General features: G+C 40.6%; 1 protein-coding gene across 1 annotated transcript in view; it reads right to left on the reverse strand.

The window, feature by feature from the left end:
* The window catches only part of VWF (von Willebrand factor), a 147194-nt gene that overhangs the window by 29763 nt on the left and 93861 nt on the right, over positions 1-23570 (reverse strand). The window contains exons 35-44 of the mRNA XM_026867575.1: positions 22072-22249; positions 17862-18082; positions 16667-16859; positions 15688-16029; positions 8766-8971; positions 4990-5092; positions 4806-4880; positions 4160-4264; positions 3472-3677; positions 1924-2073 (exon numbers count right to left, since the gene is read on the reverse strand). Of these exons, the coding sequence (XP_026723376.1) occupies positions 1924-2073; positions 3472-3677; positions 4160-4264; positions 4806-4880; positions 4990-5092; positions 8766-8971; positions 15688-16029; positions 16667-16859; positions 17862-18082; positions 22072-22249 (1779 nt within the window). The remainder of the gene's footprint in view (positions 1-1923; positions 2074-3471; positions 3678-4159; positions 4265-4805; positions 4881-4989; positions 5093-8765; positions 8972-15687; positions 16030-16666; positions 16860-17861; positions 18083-22071; positions 22250-23570) is intronic.

The raw sequence follows: 23570 nt of genomic DNA on the forward strand, positions 1-23570 counted from the left end.
GCATGGCAAGAATCAGACCATAAAATGCTTAAAAGGTTTAGAAAGAGCAGTAGGAAAGAGTCTGCAAGGATTTGGAGACTGAGCAGCGGAAAGGAATGTGCATGGCATATTTGTTTAGAGATTTCGCTGTATTTCCAGCAAGAAGAGAAAAACCGACTCCTGGAGCAGAAATAAGCAAGTGATTCTCATCTCATGCAGCACTAGAAACCCCAGAACATCACAGTAGCATCCCAGTCAGCCCAGTGTATCAACCACAGAAGCAGCAACTGTCCCTCTGAGATAAAGGGTTCTGCAGTTATTACTGTAGCGTGCCCTCTGCATTTCCCACTGACGAACTCCAGCTGGTTATCTGTAATGACACCACGGCAGTGTCTTGAGTCACAGGCCAACACGCAGACTTTAATCAGCTACCGAAAAAAAACGACGTTACGACACACATTTGGAAACACTTATTGCTTGGTCAACTGTTTGAATTTTGTGGGGGTTAATGCAATATATAGCCCAATATAAACATTTTAAAAGCAACTTGGAGGTCTGAATAGCATTAACCAGCTCATCTTTGTTCTGCACTGAGGAAAAAAAATCAAATTAGATACTTCTGGGCTTCAGTTCACGGTTCGGGGAAGAACAAAGCCATGGGGAAAACCCTGGGTCAGCAAAAGACCTGCAGAGAATATTCTGAATCCCAGACAGACACATGTAGTTGCTCCACACAGAGTTTGCAGATTGTGAACACCCCAGAACACGGACTAAGGAGGAGCTGCTTCAAGTCAGATATGTCTTTCCCTGAATGGAATTGGCTAATACTATCAAGAACAATCAATTCATCCATGTATATGTAAAGCTTTCAGCAAAGGGGTAGCATCTGACGTTTGACTCGCCACTCCTCTGATCACACAGCAGTTGGGGTGGGGGGGTGTGTGTGTCAGCACATGGCTGGGCTGAGCAACCTGCTCTGCCTCCTTCTGCAGACCCAAGGTGTGCACTTCCACTGTCCTCACTGACTGACCCATCCACGTTAACCTCATGAAGCAAAGCCATGGGAATGCTCCGGGATTATGGATACAAGGTGCTAGATACCAGAGCATAAATGAAACTCTAGGGCATCACCTTTAATTTTACAGTGATTTTTTTTTTTTTACTTCCTTATTCTCCACATTATGTTAAGGTGATGAATGTTAATTGAATAGTTTAAAGGAAGAATAAAAACCTTTTTGACCATTCGCTTGCACAAATCATGTTATGGTCAAAGTCATCTGATCTATGACCCTGGCAAGTGCTGCTGACTTTTAACCTTTGACCCTTCTAGAATTTTTCTACCACCTTTTTGTACCAAGTATCTATCTCCTCCTGTTGACCGGCTATGTCAATATAACAAAGCACCTTATACTTCCTTTGTGGGCTTCCAAAAGTGGACTACATAATTATATAGCATGTAGCTGATGTCTAAGCACAATAAAAGCCACAGCATGTGGTGTTATTACTGATATAATGGGCAGAGCTGTGCAACAGACACATCTGAAATGTTCTCTTCAGAACGTGAACTTCAGCTATGACAGTCATTTGAAATTGAACTTCAGACATCATGACTACTTATTGTGGAAGTGGTAAAGTGCAAGGAGTAATGTGCAAGTGCAAATGGTAGACACTTCAGGATGCAGTTCTCCTTTCATTGAAATATAAAATATAAAATAAACTTATCGCTGATTTCCTTAGCAGCAGGATATGATCCTAAAACAATAACCCTAAAATAAAGTAAGTAATGCTCAAGCCCTCTTAGACTCTGTTCCCAAGATAATTCGTTGCTACAACACTTATTTTCTATTTTTCTCTGGTTTCTCTAAACACACAGGTTTAAAAGTAATCAGTTCAGATCCCCACCAGGGCTCTGCTGGCTAATGCATTGGTTTAAACGTTACTCACCCGAGAGCAGAACGTGTTACACGCTTTGTCGTGACACTCCATCATCTGAAGTCCTGTAATATCATCCCTCATACTAGTGCAAGAACATTCTCTGCAACCGTCTTCCCAGGTTGTCCCAACGGAGTAGACTATGTTGTTGTGTACACAAACCTATTGAATGCAACAATCAGTACATGAAAGAGCACACCTGCTGCTGTAAGGGCACACTGCTGGCTCCAAAAGGCCGCTTTTTAAGATGTGAAATCTACCATTAATTTTATGGAATATTTTGAAACCAGTAGAAATGCTACAGGTCTTAAAATTGTGGCCACTCTATTGGTGAAAGGAAAATAAGTGCAACGAAAGATGCTGTTTCATAAAGAATAAATTGGAGAATCTTGTCTGGTGGAATTGCCCAAGGTCTGACTCAGTTTCCCTGGAAGTATAATGGCACCTAATATTTAGAGATAATAAACAGTGAATCCTGTAGAAGGAGCTGTGCACACAAAACATCTTCCAGCTAAATCAGCTGATCTGAAAAGACCCAACTTTGAGCTACCACAGAAGTAGTGCCATCTCTTATATTGCACTTACTAATAGAAAGTTTTACGGCATGTTATTAAAGAGATTAACATTATTTATTTTTATAGATATGGCAAGTACGTCACGGAGACATAAAATGACTTATGCAAGGTCTTGAACTACTTAGCAACAGAAAATAAAGGCCAAATCTCCTGAGCTGAAAGACAGTGTAACCCTATGTTAAGTTGTTAGGTAAGGTTGCTTAAATGAAAAGGTTACGTTTCCTTGCAACCTTCTCCTTTAATCAGCCTTATCTTGAAGGTTAAGATAATATAAGAACTTACTGAAAGGTTGGCAAAACAAGGAAAAATATATCCTGGTGAAGCTTTGACGGAATCAGGCGTTAATTTGGCAAAAATTTTAAAGTGGCAATATATTTCATATAAGCTACAATGCCACCTCAGGCAGGGGCAAAGCTAATCAAGGGGCACAAGGCATTTAGGTCTAAGGTGTCCCAAATATTTCAATGAAGTTAGTATAGGATTGAAAGAATATATAGTAACTAATGATCCAAAAGCATGTAACTCTTATCCAGAAACAAATTAAAAATTTTAAAATCACGTCTGAAATTCCTAATGCTTGAATGATCTTGAAGTTTTAAATGGTTTTGCTTTACATATATAAATATAAAAAATAAATTTATTTTATTTTATATTGATATAAAATATGATTATATCAAAGGCACAAAAAGGTTAATATAAATATAATAAAATATGAATTAATTATATTTACTTTATATTTATATTGATATAAAATATTATCTCAAAGGCACCAAAAAATGGGTTGGTTATGTCAGAATAAATGTCTCTAATAAAATGAGCAACAGTGTCTTTCTCCCAGACACATTTAAATGAAAAATGCCCTGGCATCGTCATCCAGTAGTCTCACTGGGGGTTTGTTAACACCTAGCTACCCACTTACTTTGGTGCTGTTACTCCACGTATAAAGACACTCTCATCCATGGAAATGGCACTTTGCTGCTCTTACCCTGCCTGGAACACAGGTGGTAGATACGCAGCCGCAGTCATTGGTGAGAGATCTGGATAGATATCCCAGGGGGCAGCTCACTGTTGAGTTTGTACAGCTGCAGGTACACTCATACTTATCGCAGCACTCGGTCTTCTTAACAGTCAGCTCTCGATGCGGTGGGCAGGAAGGTCTTTGAATTAAGCTGCACGCTTCTCTGTTACACTCTAGCAGAAAAAAAGGTAGGTACCACGTCAAGCACAGGGCATTTCAGAGTGATACGAGTGAACAAGACAGCTCTCTGGCAGCAAGACACTAATTGCTACTGCAAACTGTCACAGATCTATTCAAAGGCTAAGTAATGCAGATATAAAAGACCCAGGTCAAGGATTGTGCTGCAGGTTCAGGAAAAGTTCTTACCCTGCCAAAAAGTCTTGTGTCACATACAATCCAAAGATTTATAAAATAAGCATAAGGGTCAGAGCACACACGTCCAAAAGTGGTTTTTTTCCCCTAATTCAAAAGTGTACTCAGAAAGTGACAGCCATACCCTTCTTCTTCCAAGTCTGTGAAATAATTATTACATGTATGTTGGGCTCCAAAATTAAACCCTTCAGAGGGAAAAAAAAATAATGTCTAAAGGAAGTTGTCAGCATTGCTGAAATGCAATGTTCCAGTGTCACTCCCTGCTAAAAAAAAAATATCTTACCACATGTGTAATTCGGTCTGCATTCTCCAGGGTTGGTCAGAGCAAGCTGCAGGCCAAACTCACAGACAGGGACAGGAGGCAAATCGCAGGAAACCAGATCACAGACTACGAAGAGAAATTGAGAGTGTTTAAGACCAGGCTTGACTAGTTAGTCCTCAAAAAAAGACACACGCATGCATGCATGCATGTCCTCATTAAACATTTTTCCCCTACACTCAATTGCTATCCTAAAATATGAAGTAAGTTAGAGTTCAGCAAGTCAGGGTTTGTTTTCAGAATAACTTAGGGAACAGTTCAAGCTTGGGTTATGAGGATTAAGGTTCTAATATTGTATTTAATGTGCAATTATAGACCATGCAAAAATAGATACTTCAGAAAAGACCATTCTACTGTCATTTAGACAAAAGCAAATTGCTCCATTCCCTTCTTCATCTCTTACAGAAAGGGACAAAGTCAAACTGGAAGTGAATGGAGACTCACATCCTTGCGAGTTGTTTATTTTTCCACACAGATGATTGTACAGTCATCCAGTGGTTTCAAAAATGTAGCACTGCATTTAATAAAAAAAAAAAAAGGGATTGTATACCTTTGAAGCATCTGGTAAAAATAGGGACCAAGAAGACTCCAAGAGTTTATGAGAACCTACCGCACTCATACTCAGGGCAGCACTGGCTGGGGTCCCTGCTCAGCCGAGGGACTTCACAAGGACCACACTGAACAGCTGGAGTAAGAAGAAAACATCCATAAAACAAGTTGGGATAAGTACTAGGAAACTAGCTAACAGAGACATCAATTCAAGTCTGATCATACTTAGAGCTAAACCAATTTACATTTGGCAGTAGGGCAAGGTTGGACCGTGCAGTTTACTTTCTTGTTATCAAGACACACGCAGATCTTGCAAGGCTCCTTGGTGGGAATCCATGTTTCCATGTACTGCATGAAAAAACAAAAACAAAAACACAGAAAAACCCCACAGATTGTTAGAAAGAAATCAAATATTCCGGTCACTGGTGTGTTAGTGATGGGAATGTGTGATTTGGAAAAACAGAAGACTATGCAGGATTGATTCGCTGCTCTGTTAACAGTAAGAACCCAAGGAGATTCATAATTCCGAAGTGACTGTAGTTACCAATTTAGCAAAAGATGTAAAGAATGCAGAAATGGGATGAGGAATCACTATTGTTTTAAGTGTGAACAATGCTCAGATGTTATAAACGCAACTTCAGGCTATTGTGAGTAACAGTGGGCTCGTTCAACTACATACCATGATTAGATGTGCAGTGGTAATAAGGGAAGCAACAGTATCATGGGAAATACATACAAGTGGCTGCTTTCCCAAATTAGTAGTACTTAAACACAGAGAAATAAGCTGCGTATTTTTTATTATGAATATGTGGGGTGTCATCACTTGATTTCCCAGTGGACTGAAGAGTAGAAAAGCACTACAGCAACCCCAAATCTTAAACCACCACAGTGGTGATTACCTGGAGGTAATAAGCACAATCAGAAACTGCCAGTAAATTATATCACTACTCAACCACTGCTCCTTCTCATGAGAAAGAGGGGAATCGCTGATGTTAAAGATGTAGTTGCCTAAAAATAGCTATCAACATTTAACACCCACGTGAACAGGGAATGAAAAGATGCACTGTGGGAAAATAATGTTAATTTGCACAACCGATCCAGGTTCTGGGTGAGAACACGTAGAGTAGGTCAAGATGCCACAAAGGGAAAAGTTGTCATCCAGAAAACTCTGGAGCGTAGTTTAAAAATAACAGTTTACTGCGACTTTTGGTAAGAAGAAGAAAGGAAGGAAATATCTAAGCATACAGCCACCTGCATCCAGCGATATCGATGTATTTTAAGCCATCACAGGAGTCTGAAAAGACTGTTTACTTTCAAAGGTTGACAGCATGGCAAGAATCAGACCCCAGGCATGCTAGAACAAGCCAACCAGAGGTTTAACAAAGCTTAGAAACCAAGTCACATAGGGTCAGTTAATCCGTAGGAAATCTATTTTAGTCAAAGAAAGCTTGCGCAGATGTATTGCTAGTAAAGAACATTATCTTAGGGCTTGGAAAAACAACTCGGAGCCCTCTGCCAGAGTGTGTAAAGGCCTCAGGGTTAAAAAGTGCTGAGAAGGCAGCTGGTAGAAAATGCCTACATATGCAGGTGGTGATGTGAAATGCAGGAGGACATTTCAAAACACAGAGAAAGAGAATCATGATTGCTCTAACATTTTCAGCAGCCTTGATTTTTCACACAGGTTCTCTTTAGTGTAAGGAGAAGTCTAATACTAGAAGAAATGAGAAGACACAGCATGGCGTTAGTAGAGCTCTATACGGGCGTTGGTGCTGCCGATCCTGTAAACCTGAGCATGATCCAGGGTAGAAAGGAACAGAGGAATGAACAGCAGAGGGAAAGAAGAGGGTTAAGGAAATCATAACCCACCACCACTTGCACTGCCTGTTGTATCGCTCACACAGCTAATCCTGCAATGGTGGAGACGCAAAACGTCTGTGTGAGCTGATCCTCCCCTGCCCTCCACCTCCCCATCCACACAGCAGCTGCATCTAAGCCTGGCCATTGGGGTACGGACGAGAGGTTTTCAGAGTTAAAACCCCATTAAGGGGCATGCAACAACCCGGAATTTCAGAACTTTAGTGGAAATAAGCAAATATCACCGTAGACATTATTCCCAAGACGTGTGCTGAGTTTTTCCTCCATGAGGGCTTGAAACAATTATTTAAATAGAAAATACAGTTCAAAGCCTGAGGATTCAGGAATTTAAGGCACACAGATCCTAGACTTTAATCTGCATTTGTAATAACCATTTCATATAGAATGATAATACAATAACTGGAGTTGTCAGGGTCACAGAGAGTTGTGCACAACTGATCTGTGTTTAGGGCAATGATTACATACATTGTAAGATTTTTTTTTTTCCTATTCCTTTTACCACAAAAATTACTGGTGGGTTGGGGATTTTTTTTTCCATTTTACCAACTCTATAAGCACTACAAATCGAGCGATAGTGTATTTAAAACAAAGACACAAAACAGAACACAAGGAAAAAGAACATGGCCATATGTATGGCAAAGCTGTAAGCTTAAAATAAAAGATAGTAGAAGTTCCGTGTGCTCAAACCTTGAGAAAACTCTAACCTTTTGTTTGGGAAAACATCATTTGGATAATGCAGTTGTGGAATGAAGGAGCACATTTCCCCTCTTGCCACAAAAATCTATAGGGTATGTACCCCTAAGGGTACACCATAGGCTTAACGCCTGTACCAGCCCCTTGCCCAGGAGTAGGAAACCCTCAAAATCATATTTAACAAGTACTTTTCCAGTGCTTTGACAGTACCAGTGGTCAGCACTAAGGCACAAGCCCTAGCAAAGCGGGATCCTCAGACCCATGTGGGCCTGGCCTGTGCAAGGGGAGGAAAAAGTGCTTTTGTCGTTACGTTAATCCATGCAAACAGTATTTAAAAGAGATGTTTCTGCCACAAACAGCCTTTGCTTCCTTTCAGTTTAACTGTAACTCCTTAGAACACATTTCTTGTTGCATGAAATGTGAGCCTCAATTTGCATGTGTAGAATTACGTTATTCAGAGTACATACGGTCATCTATTTTTTTAAATCTACCTTTTTTACTTAAAGAATAGACTATCCACACACAGACTTCTGTTACTTACAGAAGATCTATGTTACAAAAACAATTATGTCTTTAACAGCACGTTTGGTGAGTATAAGACCGTCCAAAAATCTCATTAAGAATCTGAAGCCCATAAAATACTGAAATTAAAGCCTCTTCTTCTTAAAGTCCCAAAACAAAACCACAGATTTAAGAGGACTGGCTGACTTAGATGAAAACTGCCAGAGTTGAGTAGCTGGGGGTGAAGAGGAGCAACCCCTGTTACATGGGCCAGGGGATGCAGGGAGGAGCTTGCGCACCCACTGCGCGATGCCAAAAGGGGAATCGACGGTCTCATTCACTGCAGTCTGGCACCCAGTAACCGTAGCTCTTCCCAATCCCATTCTGCCACAGAGACGTCTGATTTAGCTGAGGCAAGTGGGTTTTCAGTAAAATTAAAATAATGAATTTCAAAGGAATAATTCTCATAAATAAAAAAAAAAAAAAAAAAAAAGGATGTAGGCTAATATGACTTGATACAAGGTCAGCTTTGTCTCACTGCTCCCCACTAACCACTGAAAAAAAAAAATCTTTCAGTAAGCTTTGCAAAGACAATACAATACATTTATGTAAAGGTTTATTTACCACACTGTCATTACTGGTAAAAGCTCGCTGAATGGATGTGTTTATCTTGGTAAAAGTTGACTCGCGCCTTCCCTCTAGCCCTCCCTCCACACAAATTTGTCATGCATTTCCGGGTCCGTACAGTCCCAGCTGTGAATTTTATATCCGTCCCAGCCAATTTCACACTAGGGGAGCTACATGGGGCTGACAGCCGGCCGGTTATTAGAAACTGAGCTAGAAAATAAAGTATCCAAAGGGGAAAAGAGTTAGACTCATAAGACGGATTTACTCGCAAAAGGACGAACCCCGATCACTCACAAAGGTAAGCTGGCAAGCCTGTGGTTGTTACCTGATGGTGTGTGCCATCTTCACTGATGCATTCTGTGCAGACTTCTTCATCAACACAGCTGTCATTAAAAATCACCTGTCCGTCTGGACAGAAGCAGCCTTCTGTGGGATAATCCTTGCAGACACTGAGTTTGGTACTATTCTCACAGTGATTTATGCAGGCTTTGTGGCAGTGATCATATGTCAAATATGTGGGACATTTCATTGCTGAGGAAGACAGAAAAAAAAACCAAACAACTCTTTAAAGAGATCTGAAATGCAGATAAACATTTCCACACTCACTTGCTTTAGAATTCTGTTCAGGTTTTTTTAAACTATCATCTGATGAATGTATTTGGTCCTCTGCAGTCACTAAATTATTTGAAAATACATTTTTAAAACTAGCAAAATCCACAGTGGAAAGTGATTGAAGGCATTTGATTAAGTTACAGTCCATGCAGAAATCATCAAGCTTCATTTTAAGGCCACATGAATCAACAAAGTATAATTTACCCTAATAATGACACAGTGGCTTACATGAGCTGAACGTCTTGCCTAACTCGGTTTTCAACACCGGGCAAGAGACAGAAAACTTTAGAACAACCTTTATGTGTATTAGAGAAGCACTGGTAACAGTGCATGGTCAGGAGATATCCATGACAGACTAAAGCATTCAACAAAGATTTTTTTGACAATTTGATAGGCAGCAGCGTTCCCAAGCAACCAAAGAAGCTAACAAACAGAATATTTTGGTGCTTCAAAACTGAACCCGCTGGATTTCTGCACCTTATTAACTGAATTGACTTCTTAACAGAATTAACTGAATCAAGGAAGGTTGCATTGCCCCCTAAAACAACACATAAAATTTTTACTGATGGGTTGTTCCCAATACTGAGGGTATTTTCTCCAAAAGCAAACACAAAACTAAGGCTACAGCTATTTAAGAAACTTATGGACACAGCTTCTATACTGTGTACTCCCTTAAGCCTACTTTATTTTTCTCTACAGATTCAATTAGGAAAAGTGTTTCTTATTTCCCAGTTTGTGACTGCTGTGAGGTTTATATAAAACTTTTTTTTTTTCAGTCCCCTGACAAAAAACACTGAAGGAAAATTACTCAGTGAAGACCTGAGCTCCCAACTAAATAAGCATTCAGCAGCTGAACTGTCTACACACACCCTTCTTAGCAGCCAAAGGAAACAGAAAAGAAATGTCTTTATCATTAACCCTTTTCTGTTTTGAACCATGCTAAATTCAATTATTTCTGGTGTGTCTATGGTTGTGTGTGGATAACCACCACAGTTCAGCAGATGCAAAGGAACTTGAAAAGCCACAGGAACTTGATGGGGAGTCCAATTCCATCGTAAAATGCTTCGGCTAGATTCTGAAAACACAGAAAGGTCTATCCAAGTAAAACAGGAGAAATCACCTGCTTAGAAACCTGTACTGGCAGGTACCTAGACTATGCTGTGTTTTTCAGAAAAACTCATTTCCACAAATATTTCTCTAAACGAGGTGCCTTAGAGTAAGCGCCAGGGTTTATTGCCTGTGATGGTCTCATGTCAGCTCTAATGAATGTGTAGAAATACATCCACAGAACCTGTTAAGGTAGCGTGGAATTTACTTTTTTTGTTAGTAAATATATTCAGTACATTGGCTTACCTACCGCTAGCCCTAACGCAAATCTAGTAAACCTCCTCTGTACAAAATTAATTTATTTTAGAGTTTAATGCTGATGCACATCAACATAGAACCTGGACAGCTCTCAAGCAGAATGAGTACCAATGCTAAAGCTTCTTAATGTACTTAATATAACACAGCCCCTTCTCCTCCCTCCTCTTTGGCTGGTGTTAAGGAGCCAAGTGTGTGAAAAATGCAATGAAGAACCGTGCCCCGCACTCAAGTAATGGTACAAAAGCCTGTGTGCCTGTGTAAAATGGCAATGTGTTTTTTTTTCAAGGAAGGAAGGAAATGAGGTTCTTATGTTTTGCAAAGGAAATATAAATGAGATCACACGAATGCCCTTGTTTTGAAGCCATCTCTGTCCTTGTGGATATGGGAATAAGATGTGCATAAGCAGTGCCAAGAGATGGGATAAACTCCAACACCCGGAAAATCTTCCTAACCATCCTTTCATCCTCCTGGCACGATGACAACCAGGTGATTGTGGAAAGCCACCTCAGACACATTACTGCCCTTATGCTCCAGAGATTTGCCCAGGCCTCTACATGTTACAGGTAACTCTGCTTTTTGTATGGAAACTTCTGCCAGAGGTATGGAATGTGAGGAGGCATGAAGGACTCCCCACAGCCAGCCTCAAACCCAACTATTTCAACAAGCCACCCTCCTGTCTGGTATTTCAGTGCTCACCTCAAATGCCTCTTGTTTCTGAATGAGAAGGAAAGACTGTGGATATTGGCAAAAGAGGGAAATAAGGCTGAAAAGCAAGTAATAAAAGAGTAATTCTGTCAAAGCAGTTTCAAAAGAAATGTACCTCAAATACTAGCCTGTATGATGTTACTATGATCATGTATTAATATTGTACTCTGTTGGCTCCATTAAGACATGACCTTTTCTTCCAAACAGGGAAGAGAAGCTGGGGGGGAAAGAAAAAAAAAAAAAAAAACAACCAACAGTTTCCTGTAAACTATTTCAAAGCCCATTTAAGTACTGACACTTCTTCATCTGCTTATTTTTCCTTTAAATTACAGTAGCTATTCCTAGTAGATACTGGTTGGGAGAAAATAACCTCCGTGAGGACCTACAGAAGGTGCAAGTCCATCAAAATAAAATAAACCACTTAACAAATCCAGAGTGAAAGATCTCGTGAGAGTTTGCACTGGGATTCACTCTGACTTTGTGGGTCAAACACCTGAGACAAGACAGAGCATCCCTGCTTGAAGGACTAAATGGATAAGGGATGGATGTTTTTCAAGCCTGTGACACCTGGAGAAATGCATACGTCTTTTCCAGTGACAATGCCACTCCTTTCTTATTAGTAGTATAATTTAGCACTCCTTTCTCCTTAGTAGCATAATTTAGCACAATTTAGCTAGCTCCTGAGGTCACGTACTGCTGGCTTGCCTTTTGCCTCAGTGTACCGTCGTGTGCAGCCAAAAGGACAATTAAAACCCCAGTGACAATGAAGCTGGGGTGAATACTTCACCAGGGCCAATAGCTCATCAGCTGCCAGTCAACCTCCCTGCATCGCTCAGGCATAGTTTTCCTAAACCTCCCTTACGGGTCCTCTTTATCCAAAGGAATATGTTTAGAAGCGTTTTTCCAGTGTTCTTGGGAGCAGTTTCAAGGCCACGTTAAACCAACTTGGATCAGTGCTGCGATCAAAAGGGGCAGTCATGCCCCTTCCTTAATCTCTTCACCTCGGCTGTTCTTTCCTGATGGCACTTTTTTTCCCCTTCTACAGCTAGTTTTCACAGTTCACCAAGCAGCGATGAGAGGACTACCACCAGCACAGCAAAAGGAGTGGGAACGCATGGCTGGAGGTGGAAAAGGAAGAGAAAAAACCTGTCCCAGATCAGCTGTAGGCAGACGCAAAGCCACCCCCGTACTGCCGATTTCCAAGTCATGGTTTAAATCCTTCAGCTGTTATGGTCCTCGCCAGAAGCACGCCCTGCTCGCACAGTGAACCAACAGCAGTGGATAATCTCAGAGCAGCTCCACTACACAAATCCTTCCGTAGCAGAGGTGCTTTAAAGGTTTCTTGTCTCCCATTGCTTCTCTCCTCCTCCTGACCCTCATTCTTGCTTCTCTGCCAGATGTCACTGCCCCTCAGTTGAGCCGGCACAGCCTGTTACACATTTGCTTTCTAACCTGGGCCTTGCAAAAGACAAAACATAAACCCCTCCGACAACTAGAACGGCTTATGAAAAATGTTGTTTTCAAACAAAATACTTTTCCAGGAATCCCTGCAGCCTCTGAGTGCCACTGGCATCCTCCTCAAAGAGCCACAGCTTTACTGAGCCGTAACAAGTAGAGGTTTGTTTCATACACCACGCAAGCATCAACTACCTATCGAAATATAATTCATCTGCAAGCTAGGATTAGCAAGTACCTAGAGAGCACGTCCACACTGCACACAAATGAGCTTAAAGAGCTGCTCAGAAGCACTCATGGAAGCATCAGCATATGAAGATTAACAATTGCTGCTGCTGTCATTTATCTTCTGAGTATTTCTGCTTTCTGAGCAAAATTTGCTGGCTGCTACTGTTACTTGAGCTACACAGTTCAAAGCTGTATTGGTCACCTCCACATCAGCTGTAATTTCTTTTATAACTGCAGAATTAATAGATATCAGCCCATTCATTAATCACTATATAAACAATCCTATTTCCAGGTGAATAAAGCTTCCTTTCCACTGAATCCCAATATATGCCAATATTAGTAACGCAGTGATTTGTTAGAAATTCCTATGATCTTCCCATTAAGTTAAAGCCTGTACTGTCGTTGAAGTGGAAACCCTATTCAGCAGGCATTCCCTGTGAGGGTGAGCCTGCTCAAGAGGGGCATATTCTATGCCTCAGGATTATAAGGCTATCAGTGGAAGCTACAGGCTGCTGTAACTTAAGTCTGCTAAGTGTGGGGTTTGGTGACAGGGTGGGGGAATTTAAAAAAAAAAAAAAAATTCTTTTTCACTTGTGCATTCTTACCCTGGAGTAAAGTTTCCATCCATCCATTGACACAAAGCTGGCGTCTACCAGATACCACTCAACACATCCAAAAAGGACCAAGGAAATCTCAGGCAGTGGAAGTGAACAAGCACAGGATAGAGAACAAAGCCTGTCTTTATCAGATATTCCGGTGAGTACACTCACCCATCCAGGCAGAGCAGTCAGGGATGACTTCTACTGCTTGAAACGTCCCAATATGGCACGACAATACGCCAAAACAAAGTTTACAAAAATGACAGGGATTCGCTACAGTGGGAAGAGGGAGGCGAGGTATTCCAGAACCACACCACTGTTATTAAACATGTAGTGGTGGAGCGATTAAGCTGCACTCTGTCTATTTAGTCATTAATGTAACTTGTATGACGTCCCTGTAATTGCAATTTTATTGTTGGCAGTTGCACACATGCACCCGTTTGAAGGAAGATGTTGTTATTGTTAGGACTAGGACACTAACGACTGGTTTACGTAACTAAAGTCAAAATGGGCGACTCTTTATCTATCCTTGTACACGCTGTGTAACAAGATGGGAATCTGAAAAGTGCAGAGATATTAAGGTACTCCACAGACATTCGGCCTTGGACGTTACAATTTGCAAAAGTGTGACTGAAGCACTGAATTTGGAAAATGGCTGGCAATATTCTCCCTCTGTTTTCTATGACTATACTCCAAATGGACTATGTTGTATCTTACAAGATTCAGTCTGCAACAGTAACATGTTCTTCAATAATTTATCCTGGAAAGTTATTTAAGACGCTAACTGGAGGTTCAGGCCAAGTTCACATTCATGTTCTTGACCTCTTATCCCATCTAAGTTTAAAACATGAACAAAACAAACACATGTAGTGAGTTTTTGTGGTATCATGCCTTTAGGATGCTGGTCCTCCACTTCTGAAATGAAAAGTATCTGGGCAGCAAGAGGGAAAGAAAGCAAGACAACAAGAAGTGACTAAACTGGAGAGGCAGCAGATGCAAAACCAACTGGGATATCAAGACACTACATGAATGGCCTAGCTGGGAAAGAAAATGTCTACATACATACACATCTCAGATGTGTTTCTGACTAAACCAGAAACACTCTGAGTGTATAAATGAATGTCTGTAACCATCACTGCAGACAGGCTAATAGGAGAAGGTGTAGAAGAAGCCACATCAAGAGTTCCTTATTTGTACTTAACTACATATTGCAGTTTTGGAAGATCTTTAGGTATGCCTCATAATAGGGCTGTCAGGATTAAAAAAAACAACAAAAACAAACAAAAAAAAAAAAAACCACAAAACAAAAGGAAAAGCCAGGAGGATTGGAGGATTGAGCAGAACTTCTATAAAAATTTAGGGGAGTAGGTATACCAGGTGACAACCATCTGAATTTAGCATTGGCGTGCTTGCCCTGCTTCTACTGGGCTCTGGGCAGTTTGCAAGACCCACACCCTGCTATACTGCTTTCTCACAGCACAAACTCTTCACCTTCAAAACACAAGAAAAACAGCCAGAAGGAGAAAAACAAGAAAAACAGCCAGAAGGAGAACTGGATTTGCAAAGCAAATTACACCTGGTTTGATTAGCGTAGCTGGCATGTTCTGGCAAGAAAAGACAGCACAGAGAGTGGCCATTCTCCAATTTTTCACTGCAGTAGGAACTTAAAATCACACTACCTCTTCCATCACAGTCTGAAAGGTTTAGGCTTTGGTTGAAACATGGAGAATTTTTGGAACTATTACAGAGAAAAGTCTTATTTTATGCCATTATGTGCGGTTACAACAGTTGTAGATTGGGAAGCAGTTCCACTAGTCCAAATTACGAGTTTCCCTGTCTACCTTGTACAGATCCTCAAGTTTCTGTACCAAAACAATGATATTTGCAGCTAAAACTGCCTGGAAGAATCAGAGCTCAGACTCTCAGTCCAAACCTGGCCCCACGATGGTTTGGAGCTGCAGAGTCAGGTGCTGTGCTTACCCGTGCACAGCTCTCACAGTATTTTTATTTCATAGGTTATCCCTCTACCCTTGCATAACTACCTTGCATTTTACTAGTTAGCAGTTTACTAAAAAACACTTTTTCCATTATAAGCAATTTAGCGGCAGACAAACGAGTTATTAGATCTGTAATACAACTTGTATGGGAAACTTGATCTGGAGCTTCTGCCTCATTACAATGGCACTCTAAAGAAAATATCACACCAAGAAGATGGTCGTTGTCACCACCATCACCAAGTAAGATAGTTTCTATAACAGTTTTAATGGAGCATAGACGCCTTACGACAAAAATCAGGTGTTCTCCAGTCTATGCAGATCCCATACTCCATGCAGATGTGAGCGTAGGAAGTTATCATCTCGCAGGCTTCATCCTCATAGCAGCTGGTCTCTGTGCAGGCCTCGTAGAACATGTTGGGGGAGATTACCCTGTGGCACTGTGCAAACCGATCAGAGAGCAGAAGGCGGCAGTGGCTCGTTGCGTGCTCAGGGCATCTCTCTTCTCTCCGGATTTCACAGATCTTCCCCGGCTCTTCCACTGTCCAGTCTTGGATAAACACGTTGCTGTCAGGAGTGACAGAGCCATCATGTAATGTGAAGTCATTGATGTGGTTCTGGTCACACACCCCTAGGAGGGTGAGTAAAAGGAAAATAAAAAGTCTGAGTATAGTCAGCAATAAAATAAACCTAGGAAAACAGGCATTGGACAGACAGAGCTGGTTGGGGCCAACGGGAAGAGGAATGAACAATATCCCTTATAGCTATTATCAATAGAGGCATAAAAACCCTGGGTCTTGTTTCCTGTTTCCTTATTACAGGAGGCATAGGTTATGCCACAGAGGTATAAGCTCTACAATAGATTATACCGTTGAGGACACCATAGAATTAATTCTCCCAGGTAGTAGTACCCCTCACAAACCTTCCACCTTCACTGCAAGCACAGGTCATGTCTCTCACATAAATGTATTATGTAAAGAATGTAAAGTTAAACGGTCATCAAAAAAAAAAAAAGTTTTCAAAAGATAATGTGAAGTAAAACATGAGAGATGTCTAGCCTGTTCTTTCTGAGGTATTACTGGAAGTCAATTAGCTGTTACATTGATGGTCAAAGTAGAAAAAACCTACATGGATTAGCAATGTGCCAGCAATGGGGGATCAGTTCAGCTAGAGGGTTTACAGGTTCAGGGCCACACAAATTCCAATAACATAAATAGCAGTTCAAGCCCAAGTAGGAAGCTATTAAAATTACTGACTTTCAAACTTACCACAAAGCCCTTGTGTTCCTGAAGAAAAGCTCTTTGAATTAAGTTTAAGAATAAATTCGTTGTTTCTTGGAGTAAATGTGAGATTATGTCCAAGATGGGAGAACTTGATTTCGTGCATTATTGCTCCATAGACAGTGACTTCAAACAAACTACTAGAATAGGGGATATGAACCCTTTCACCGTTAACAGCCACCTGTTTTCAAAAAAGGCAAGATCATCACATCAGTTCTAGAACGCAGTTAAAATCAACCCAGTCTTACAGTTGAGACACATTTTGATATTTGACACAAGTACTTGAAGATCCAGCTGAATCTGGACATAAGAATCAATGGTGCAAGCTGAAACTTGCTGTTGAGTCTAAAAGCATACAGAACTAATCGACCTTCATTCTGTGTGTTATATGAACAGCCCTTTCAACATTTTCTTATACGAGCGCATTCCTTCAGCATCACATATTTACAGATGAGCAATCTAACGCCATGAAGTTAAAATGCTGCCTACAGACCCTGATTATCAATAAACCTCAGTGGAAGTCAAGGCTGTCCATCACCATGCAGAACTGGGTGCAGGTGTTTTCGTCCGTCCTGTTTTTCTACACCAGTCAGAAGAGATCACCTTTCCAGGCTAGCCAACTCATTTATGTCTGAAGAAGCCAGAGACTGAAAAATGTGTCACACTGAATTTGAATACTTTGCCTATAAAATAGATGTCGTGCATACTAAGCTGGCCCTTCTTCTAATACTGAGATCCATCTGCGCACAAGCTAAGAACCAACTGCCTAGCTCTTCAACTAGCCAGTCACGCATAGATTTGTGAAGAATAGACTGCTCTTCCATGCGCCAAATGATAACATTGTGTAAAGGACCTGTGCCAAAAGAGAAGAATCAGAGTGCAGCATGTCCTGTCTATAATCCCTGCCTTTCTGGCAGAAGCATCAGGGAGACGTTGCCAGATCCCGTGTTTTTGACATTGTCATACCAGCACAACGGGGAGAATAAGGAGAAACATGCCTGGCTCGTTATGTGAATGTAGATTGTATCATGAAATTGAAACAAGTCTTACGCTCAGAAGCCTAAGAATAGGCTGCAAGGGGAACAGAAACTGGATAAAGGGGAAAAAAATATTGTCCTCGTAACCTGAATTCTATAGCATGAGCAGACAATGCACCGATCACACTTCATTGCGTTGAGCTTACCGCCATGTCACTGAAGAGCTGCACAGATACGCCACGATGTTTCACTTCAATGGAGTCCATGCAGTTCATCTTCGGCGTTGCTCTGCATGGTCCTTCATGGAGCAGAACTTCAACACCATGTTGTAGGTCTTTAAACAAGGTGTAGGAGCAATTGCCAGCCAGCTTAAAATTCAGCCCATCAAAAGTGACAATATGTCGAGATGAACTTCCTATGCAGACACCTGCAAATCAATGGGAGAAAAAAAAAAAAAAAAAAAAAAAAAAAAAAAAAAAGCAGCAATATAGGCATTTGCTTTTGTTCATATTAGACTGTTTCTTCACAATCATTATGGGCATGTGGAACCAATTAATTGAGAGAGCTCGGAAGGTAATGAATTGCAAATGCTGAAGAAAATTGTTGATAAGAAACTTCGATAAATACTTCATCACATGGGTTTTTTTGAAGTATCTTTGTCTGGAGCAATTAGTATTAAAAAAGATTCGGATAAACTCATAGAAAATCCCTTTCCATGAAATCATTCATATTGAATACGATCTATTAATATCTTTGTTACGAAAAAAGAAGGGAAAATCCCTTCCATATTTGTAGAAAGACTGTAACATACTTGGTTTTAATTTTTTGCATTGCATTTTTATTATGGTACTGCATTTTATTCTGTACAATATTACGTTTGGAACAAAATAACACTACTTCATTCTTACCAAATACATGTCACAAGTCGATACCAGGGGACATTTTTCTTGTCATAAGGGGAAGAGGAAAAGGGCAGAAAAATAGTATGCATAGGCTAAACCAATGGTCAACTGACAGCCCAGTGTCTTGCTCATTAGGTTATAAACACTTTCTTGTCTTCACAGACTGGAAAACAAGGAGGATTATAATCTCACAAGCACCAATATAAAACCTGAGCAAAAGGATGCTTCGGACTCATGCATTTGCAATCTTTTGCTTAAAGATAATAAGGACAATGAAAGCAATATCAGCTAAACATGGAGGAAGAAAATTCTCATTGTTAATAATTCAGCTGCTTGGGTTCTGACTGAGATTTGAGAAGAATTTGCTTCCCGTTCATTGACCTTCAAGCTTAATTTCCCAGGAAATTAAACAACTTCCCAACAAACAGCAACTTGTAAAAAAAAAAAAAAAAAAAAAAAAAAAAAAAAAAAAAAACAACACACACCAGAAAGCACGACTATCTTGTGTACTGTCAGGCACTAAATTGTCAAGAGATATATCCCTTTGGAGCACCGGAACATTTTCAGATATTTTACTGTACTTGTTTACAAAGTTCATGTACAAACAACAGTGAAACAAGTTCACGATAAAACAATGTTTCTCCATCTTTTTTTTTTATTCATGGACATCTGAAAAAATTCTAAGGATAATGGGAATTCTTTTAAATTTCTCACAAGTGTTCTGCAGCACAAAATATATTAATGCAATCCATGTAGACCAAACCCACCAAATAGCCATGAATCACACATTACAAATAATGTTACCATAAAATCTGTAACTAGTTCAGCAAGAAAGTGCCTTTACAGTGAAACTCTTGATCTATTATCTGAACTCAGTTATATGACATAAGAAGAAGAGTTTTTCAAGTGCTTCCTCTCTGCACAGCCGTTTGTCATACCATCTGCACTATCAAATAATTGTTTGAAAGTGTGCTTTGGCTCTCTAAATAATTGAATGCTACTTCACTGAATCGTGAGAGCCGAGCCCACACTGTCATGCTCCCGCAGCCTCCATCCATAACAACAAAGAGATTCTGAAGCACACTGACCTCCTACTAAGCACCTACTTTGCTATGCCCATCTCTAACATCTATGGACTGCTGAGAGTTTCAGCTCTGACTTCAGCACATATGGCATCAGAACCAGCATCACCCCGGTTTCGCTGTGTAGTCATTGAAACAAAGGTACTTTACCCACAGGGTTTTGATCAACTGTGTGGGATCAGGGATTTTTTTTTATCCCCTCCTTCTATAACATATGAAAATTTACTAGTTGTCCCTCACAAGCTGTAACATCTCGGGGGGGGAAAAAAAAAAAAAAAAAAAAAAAAAAAAAAAGGGGTGGTATCATGGCTGATTAGATTCATAAAGGGTTGGACAATTGTTAGCTCTTGTAAACTGGCATCAACCCCAAGTTAACTATAGGTCTTTTCATGATAATCAGCTAACGGTACAAATGGTAATTTTCATTTCATCCCTTCAGTAATTTTTTATGAAGACATGTTTTGAATGCCAAAAGCAATGCCTTCATGTCTTTCTCAGTGTAGATAGAAAATTATTACAGATGCACTTCTTATAGGTAGGTATCATTAAGAGTATCTTTTAAATATTATAAAATATTTATGATTATTCAACTAAAATCCTTCTACCTTTTTTGAAGTACTTACTTCAAAACAGAAATGTTAGCTTTAAAGGGCTTGGATAATCAAATGTGAAATGCTAAAACTTGGGGTGTTAAAATTTTGAGTGTCTAACCAGCTCGGGTGTTTCAGGGAGCGCTGTGAAGAAATTTTTCTTCAAACAGCTAGTTCAGCAGAGGACATTTTAGATTGAGATTATATGTTAAAAAAAGAAGATAGATATATAGGGGTTTATGGAACAGGGTTCTATAGAACAGGACATAGACCTGCTCAAGTGGGTCCAGAGGAGGCCGTGAAGGTCTTGATCTCTGACCTCCTCTGTGAGGACAGGCTGAGAGAGCTGGGGGGTTCAGCTGGAGAAGAGAAGGCTCTGGGGAGACCTTAGAGCAGCCTCCCAGGGCTGAAAGGGGCTGCAGGAAAGCTGGGGAGGGACTCTTGATCAGGGATGTAAGGATAGGATGAGGGTAACGGTTTTAAACTGGAAGAGAGTAGATATAGATTAGATATTAAGGAATAAATTCTTCCCTGTGAGGGGGGTGAGGCCCTGGCACAGGTTGCCCAGAGCAGCTGTGGCTGCCCCCTCCCTGGCAGGGTTCAGCGCCAGGTTGGACGGGGCTTTGGGCAAACTGGGCTAGTGGAAGGTGTCCCTGCCCATGGCAGGGGGGTTGGGACTAGATGATCTTTAGGGTCCCTTCCAACCCAAACCAGTCTGTGATTTTATGAATCTGATTTACTTTTAAAAAGTAATCATATGACTTTAGATATAAACCAAATTTTCAGAATTATGTTGGGGAGTACAGTCCTCTAATGCTCAAAGCCAAAGAGATTCAGGCTCTGAACAGGATTTAAATGCTGTAACACCTACATGTTCCTGTTTTGGAGATTTCTGCAAATTTTAGCTGTAGTAGCATGCACGATTGGACTGTAGAAATGCATTATTTGTATAGTTACAACCTTTAAGGGTTACTGGACCTGATCTTTTTAACATCTAATTCAAAATAAACATTTTGACTAATTTTTCTGGAAATCAAGTATATGACTATTGTGCATTTCCCGTGGAGAGGAAAGAAGCCTCTGTCCCCAAACTCAGGCTGAGATGTACCAGAAGACCCAGCGGCTGAGCCTACCCCTCATCTGACAGGGCATTTGTCTGAGCACTGGGGCAACCTGGAGGCTTCAGCTTGTTTTTTTCTGCTCGAAATCATCATTCTTCCTTCCTCAAGTCTTCCTTTCACATATGTGGGATATTTCTAAAGTATCTCTCTTTTTAATAAATGGCTGAATCCCTCCACCCTGTAAATGCGAGTGGAGGCACTTAATTTCTGCCCCTGTCGTCTCAGCCAAATAACACAGTGTTTACCACTTCTGCTCAGATACTCAGTGTGGGATTTTTATGGAGGCAGGGAACATTTTTTGTTTCTTTAATACATGTGCTTGACTGAGGTCAGGTCAAGCCCTCAAGCCTAGAGGTGGACCACGAATACATAACTTGCTTACAGCTTGCCAAGATAAATTTGTTTTCTTCCATGCATCCTCCTCACTTCACACAGCTTTGGAAACAGGGTGTGAGATTCTCTGATGAAACACTGCAGCTATGCTAATGTAAAAAAAATAAGCTCGCAGTGGCCCTGAACTTGCAAATAGCATCACACATTCCAGGCCTCAGTGAGAGTCTCACACTCCCAGCTGTTTGTTTAACCAGTGTACAGCATCAGTTCCTCCCACCTCAGTCACCTTTGATGCACATGACTGAGAAGCTCCATTCAGCATTATACATCTGAGAAACATTTCAGGTGGTGGAGAGGCAGAGGCACGCGTGCAAAGATAGATACTCACATGGGCACATCCATCGGCAGCCACAAGTTTCTTCAATCTTTACAGCAGGAAGATTACTGTGACATACTGGTTTTGGCATCCTCTCACAGTTAATTTGGTGACTCTCCAGAACTGTGTAATCTCCTGGAAAGCATGTCACAGTGTGGCACTGGTCCGGTAATGTCCATTTATCACCAGGCTAGATAGGGAGACATGGATATTGAAAAGAACACGGGCAGAGGGGAAGAAAATTAAAAACTTGACTGCTGCCACAATCCTACAGCTAGCAAGTAAAGTGACACTGACAGCAGTGCTACTCAAATTAGCCTTGGATAATTAAACAATAGAATGCAGTGCATTAAGGATTTCATGAGGATAAGAAAGTTTAAATTAGCAACACTGTAAGAAATAGACGCTGAAATTCCAAGCAAAAGATAATAGTCTAGAAGAGGAGATGTTTTTTTACAGCAGAATGAAGTATCTGCTACTCCATCTATTGTTAGCTTAGCCATCCTACAGCATGCATGGATAGCATAGTCAACAAAGAATTTCCCTTAGCTTTTCTTTAAATGTCAAAGACTTCAGTTTTCATAAGCCATAAAATTATTTTAGAAAGAGCTCTGAGCACAGATGGTCATGGCACAGCAGGAATTAACAATATTTTTTTCCAAGCTAGAAAGGCGTGGAATACTCTAGTTATTTTATCCACAACTCCAAGACTTTAAAACAGTTCCTCCCTTCCCGAAGGGAAAATGTTCCTTTACCAGATTAATGTTATTAGACATACATAGTTGTTCTGTGAAATTAAAAATAAAATGTAAAATATACTCATCTTCTAAAGGACAGTCTAAATTTTAAGGCATCAGGGCTGCACACTACTAAATGACAGAGGAATAGATGTGGTCACAATCTGGAATATCTCAAGATTCCTATATGCAAAAAGCTGAGCTCTCTGGCCCCAATCCCGCAGAGCTCTGAAGTCCATAAATAGGCTCAATGAATTTCAAAACAGTGTTCATCCCTGAGGTCTGCATTCCCAAGAACGTCGCCAAATGTGGGAAACGGCCCTTTCCAGATCTGTCTCTACAGAGGTGAGTCCAGAAGCACTAGTAAACAAGTGAGGCAGTGGATCTATGAACTGCATAACATTCCTTGATATTCACGAGCAGCAGCATGTGGGGCAGAAAAGATGATTGTTATTGGGCAAGGTCATTTCCCATTCCTCTTCTTTTCAGCTTACCCATCATTCCCATGAAAGAGAAGAGCAAAGTGATAAAATACCCAGGTAACCACATCATGACTCACAGGCTATTCTTGGCACTAATGTGCAAACCAGGAATAGTGATGTGGAATTAGTGCTCTGTATCTCTGAGCTATGTGATACCATCAAGTCTAAAAGAGAACTGCCAGGTTTGAAGCCAGAAAAAAATTACATATTAAATGTGAGTTAATTTACTGGACCTGCTTGTATGCTTCAGGACTTTGAGAAGGAAACTTGTCCTGAAAGAGGCTTAATACAT

The sequence above is a fragment of the Athene cunicularia genome (genome assembly GCF_003259725.1).
Source record: "Athene cunicularia isolate RWA chromosome 1 unlocalized genomic scaffold, athCun1 chr1_part2, whole genome shotgun sequence".
In the NCBI taxonomy this organism is placed as follows: Eukaryota; Metazoa; Chordata; class Aves; order Strigiformes; family Strigidae; genus Athene; species Athene cunicularia.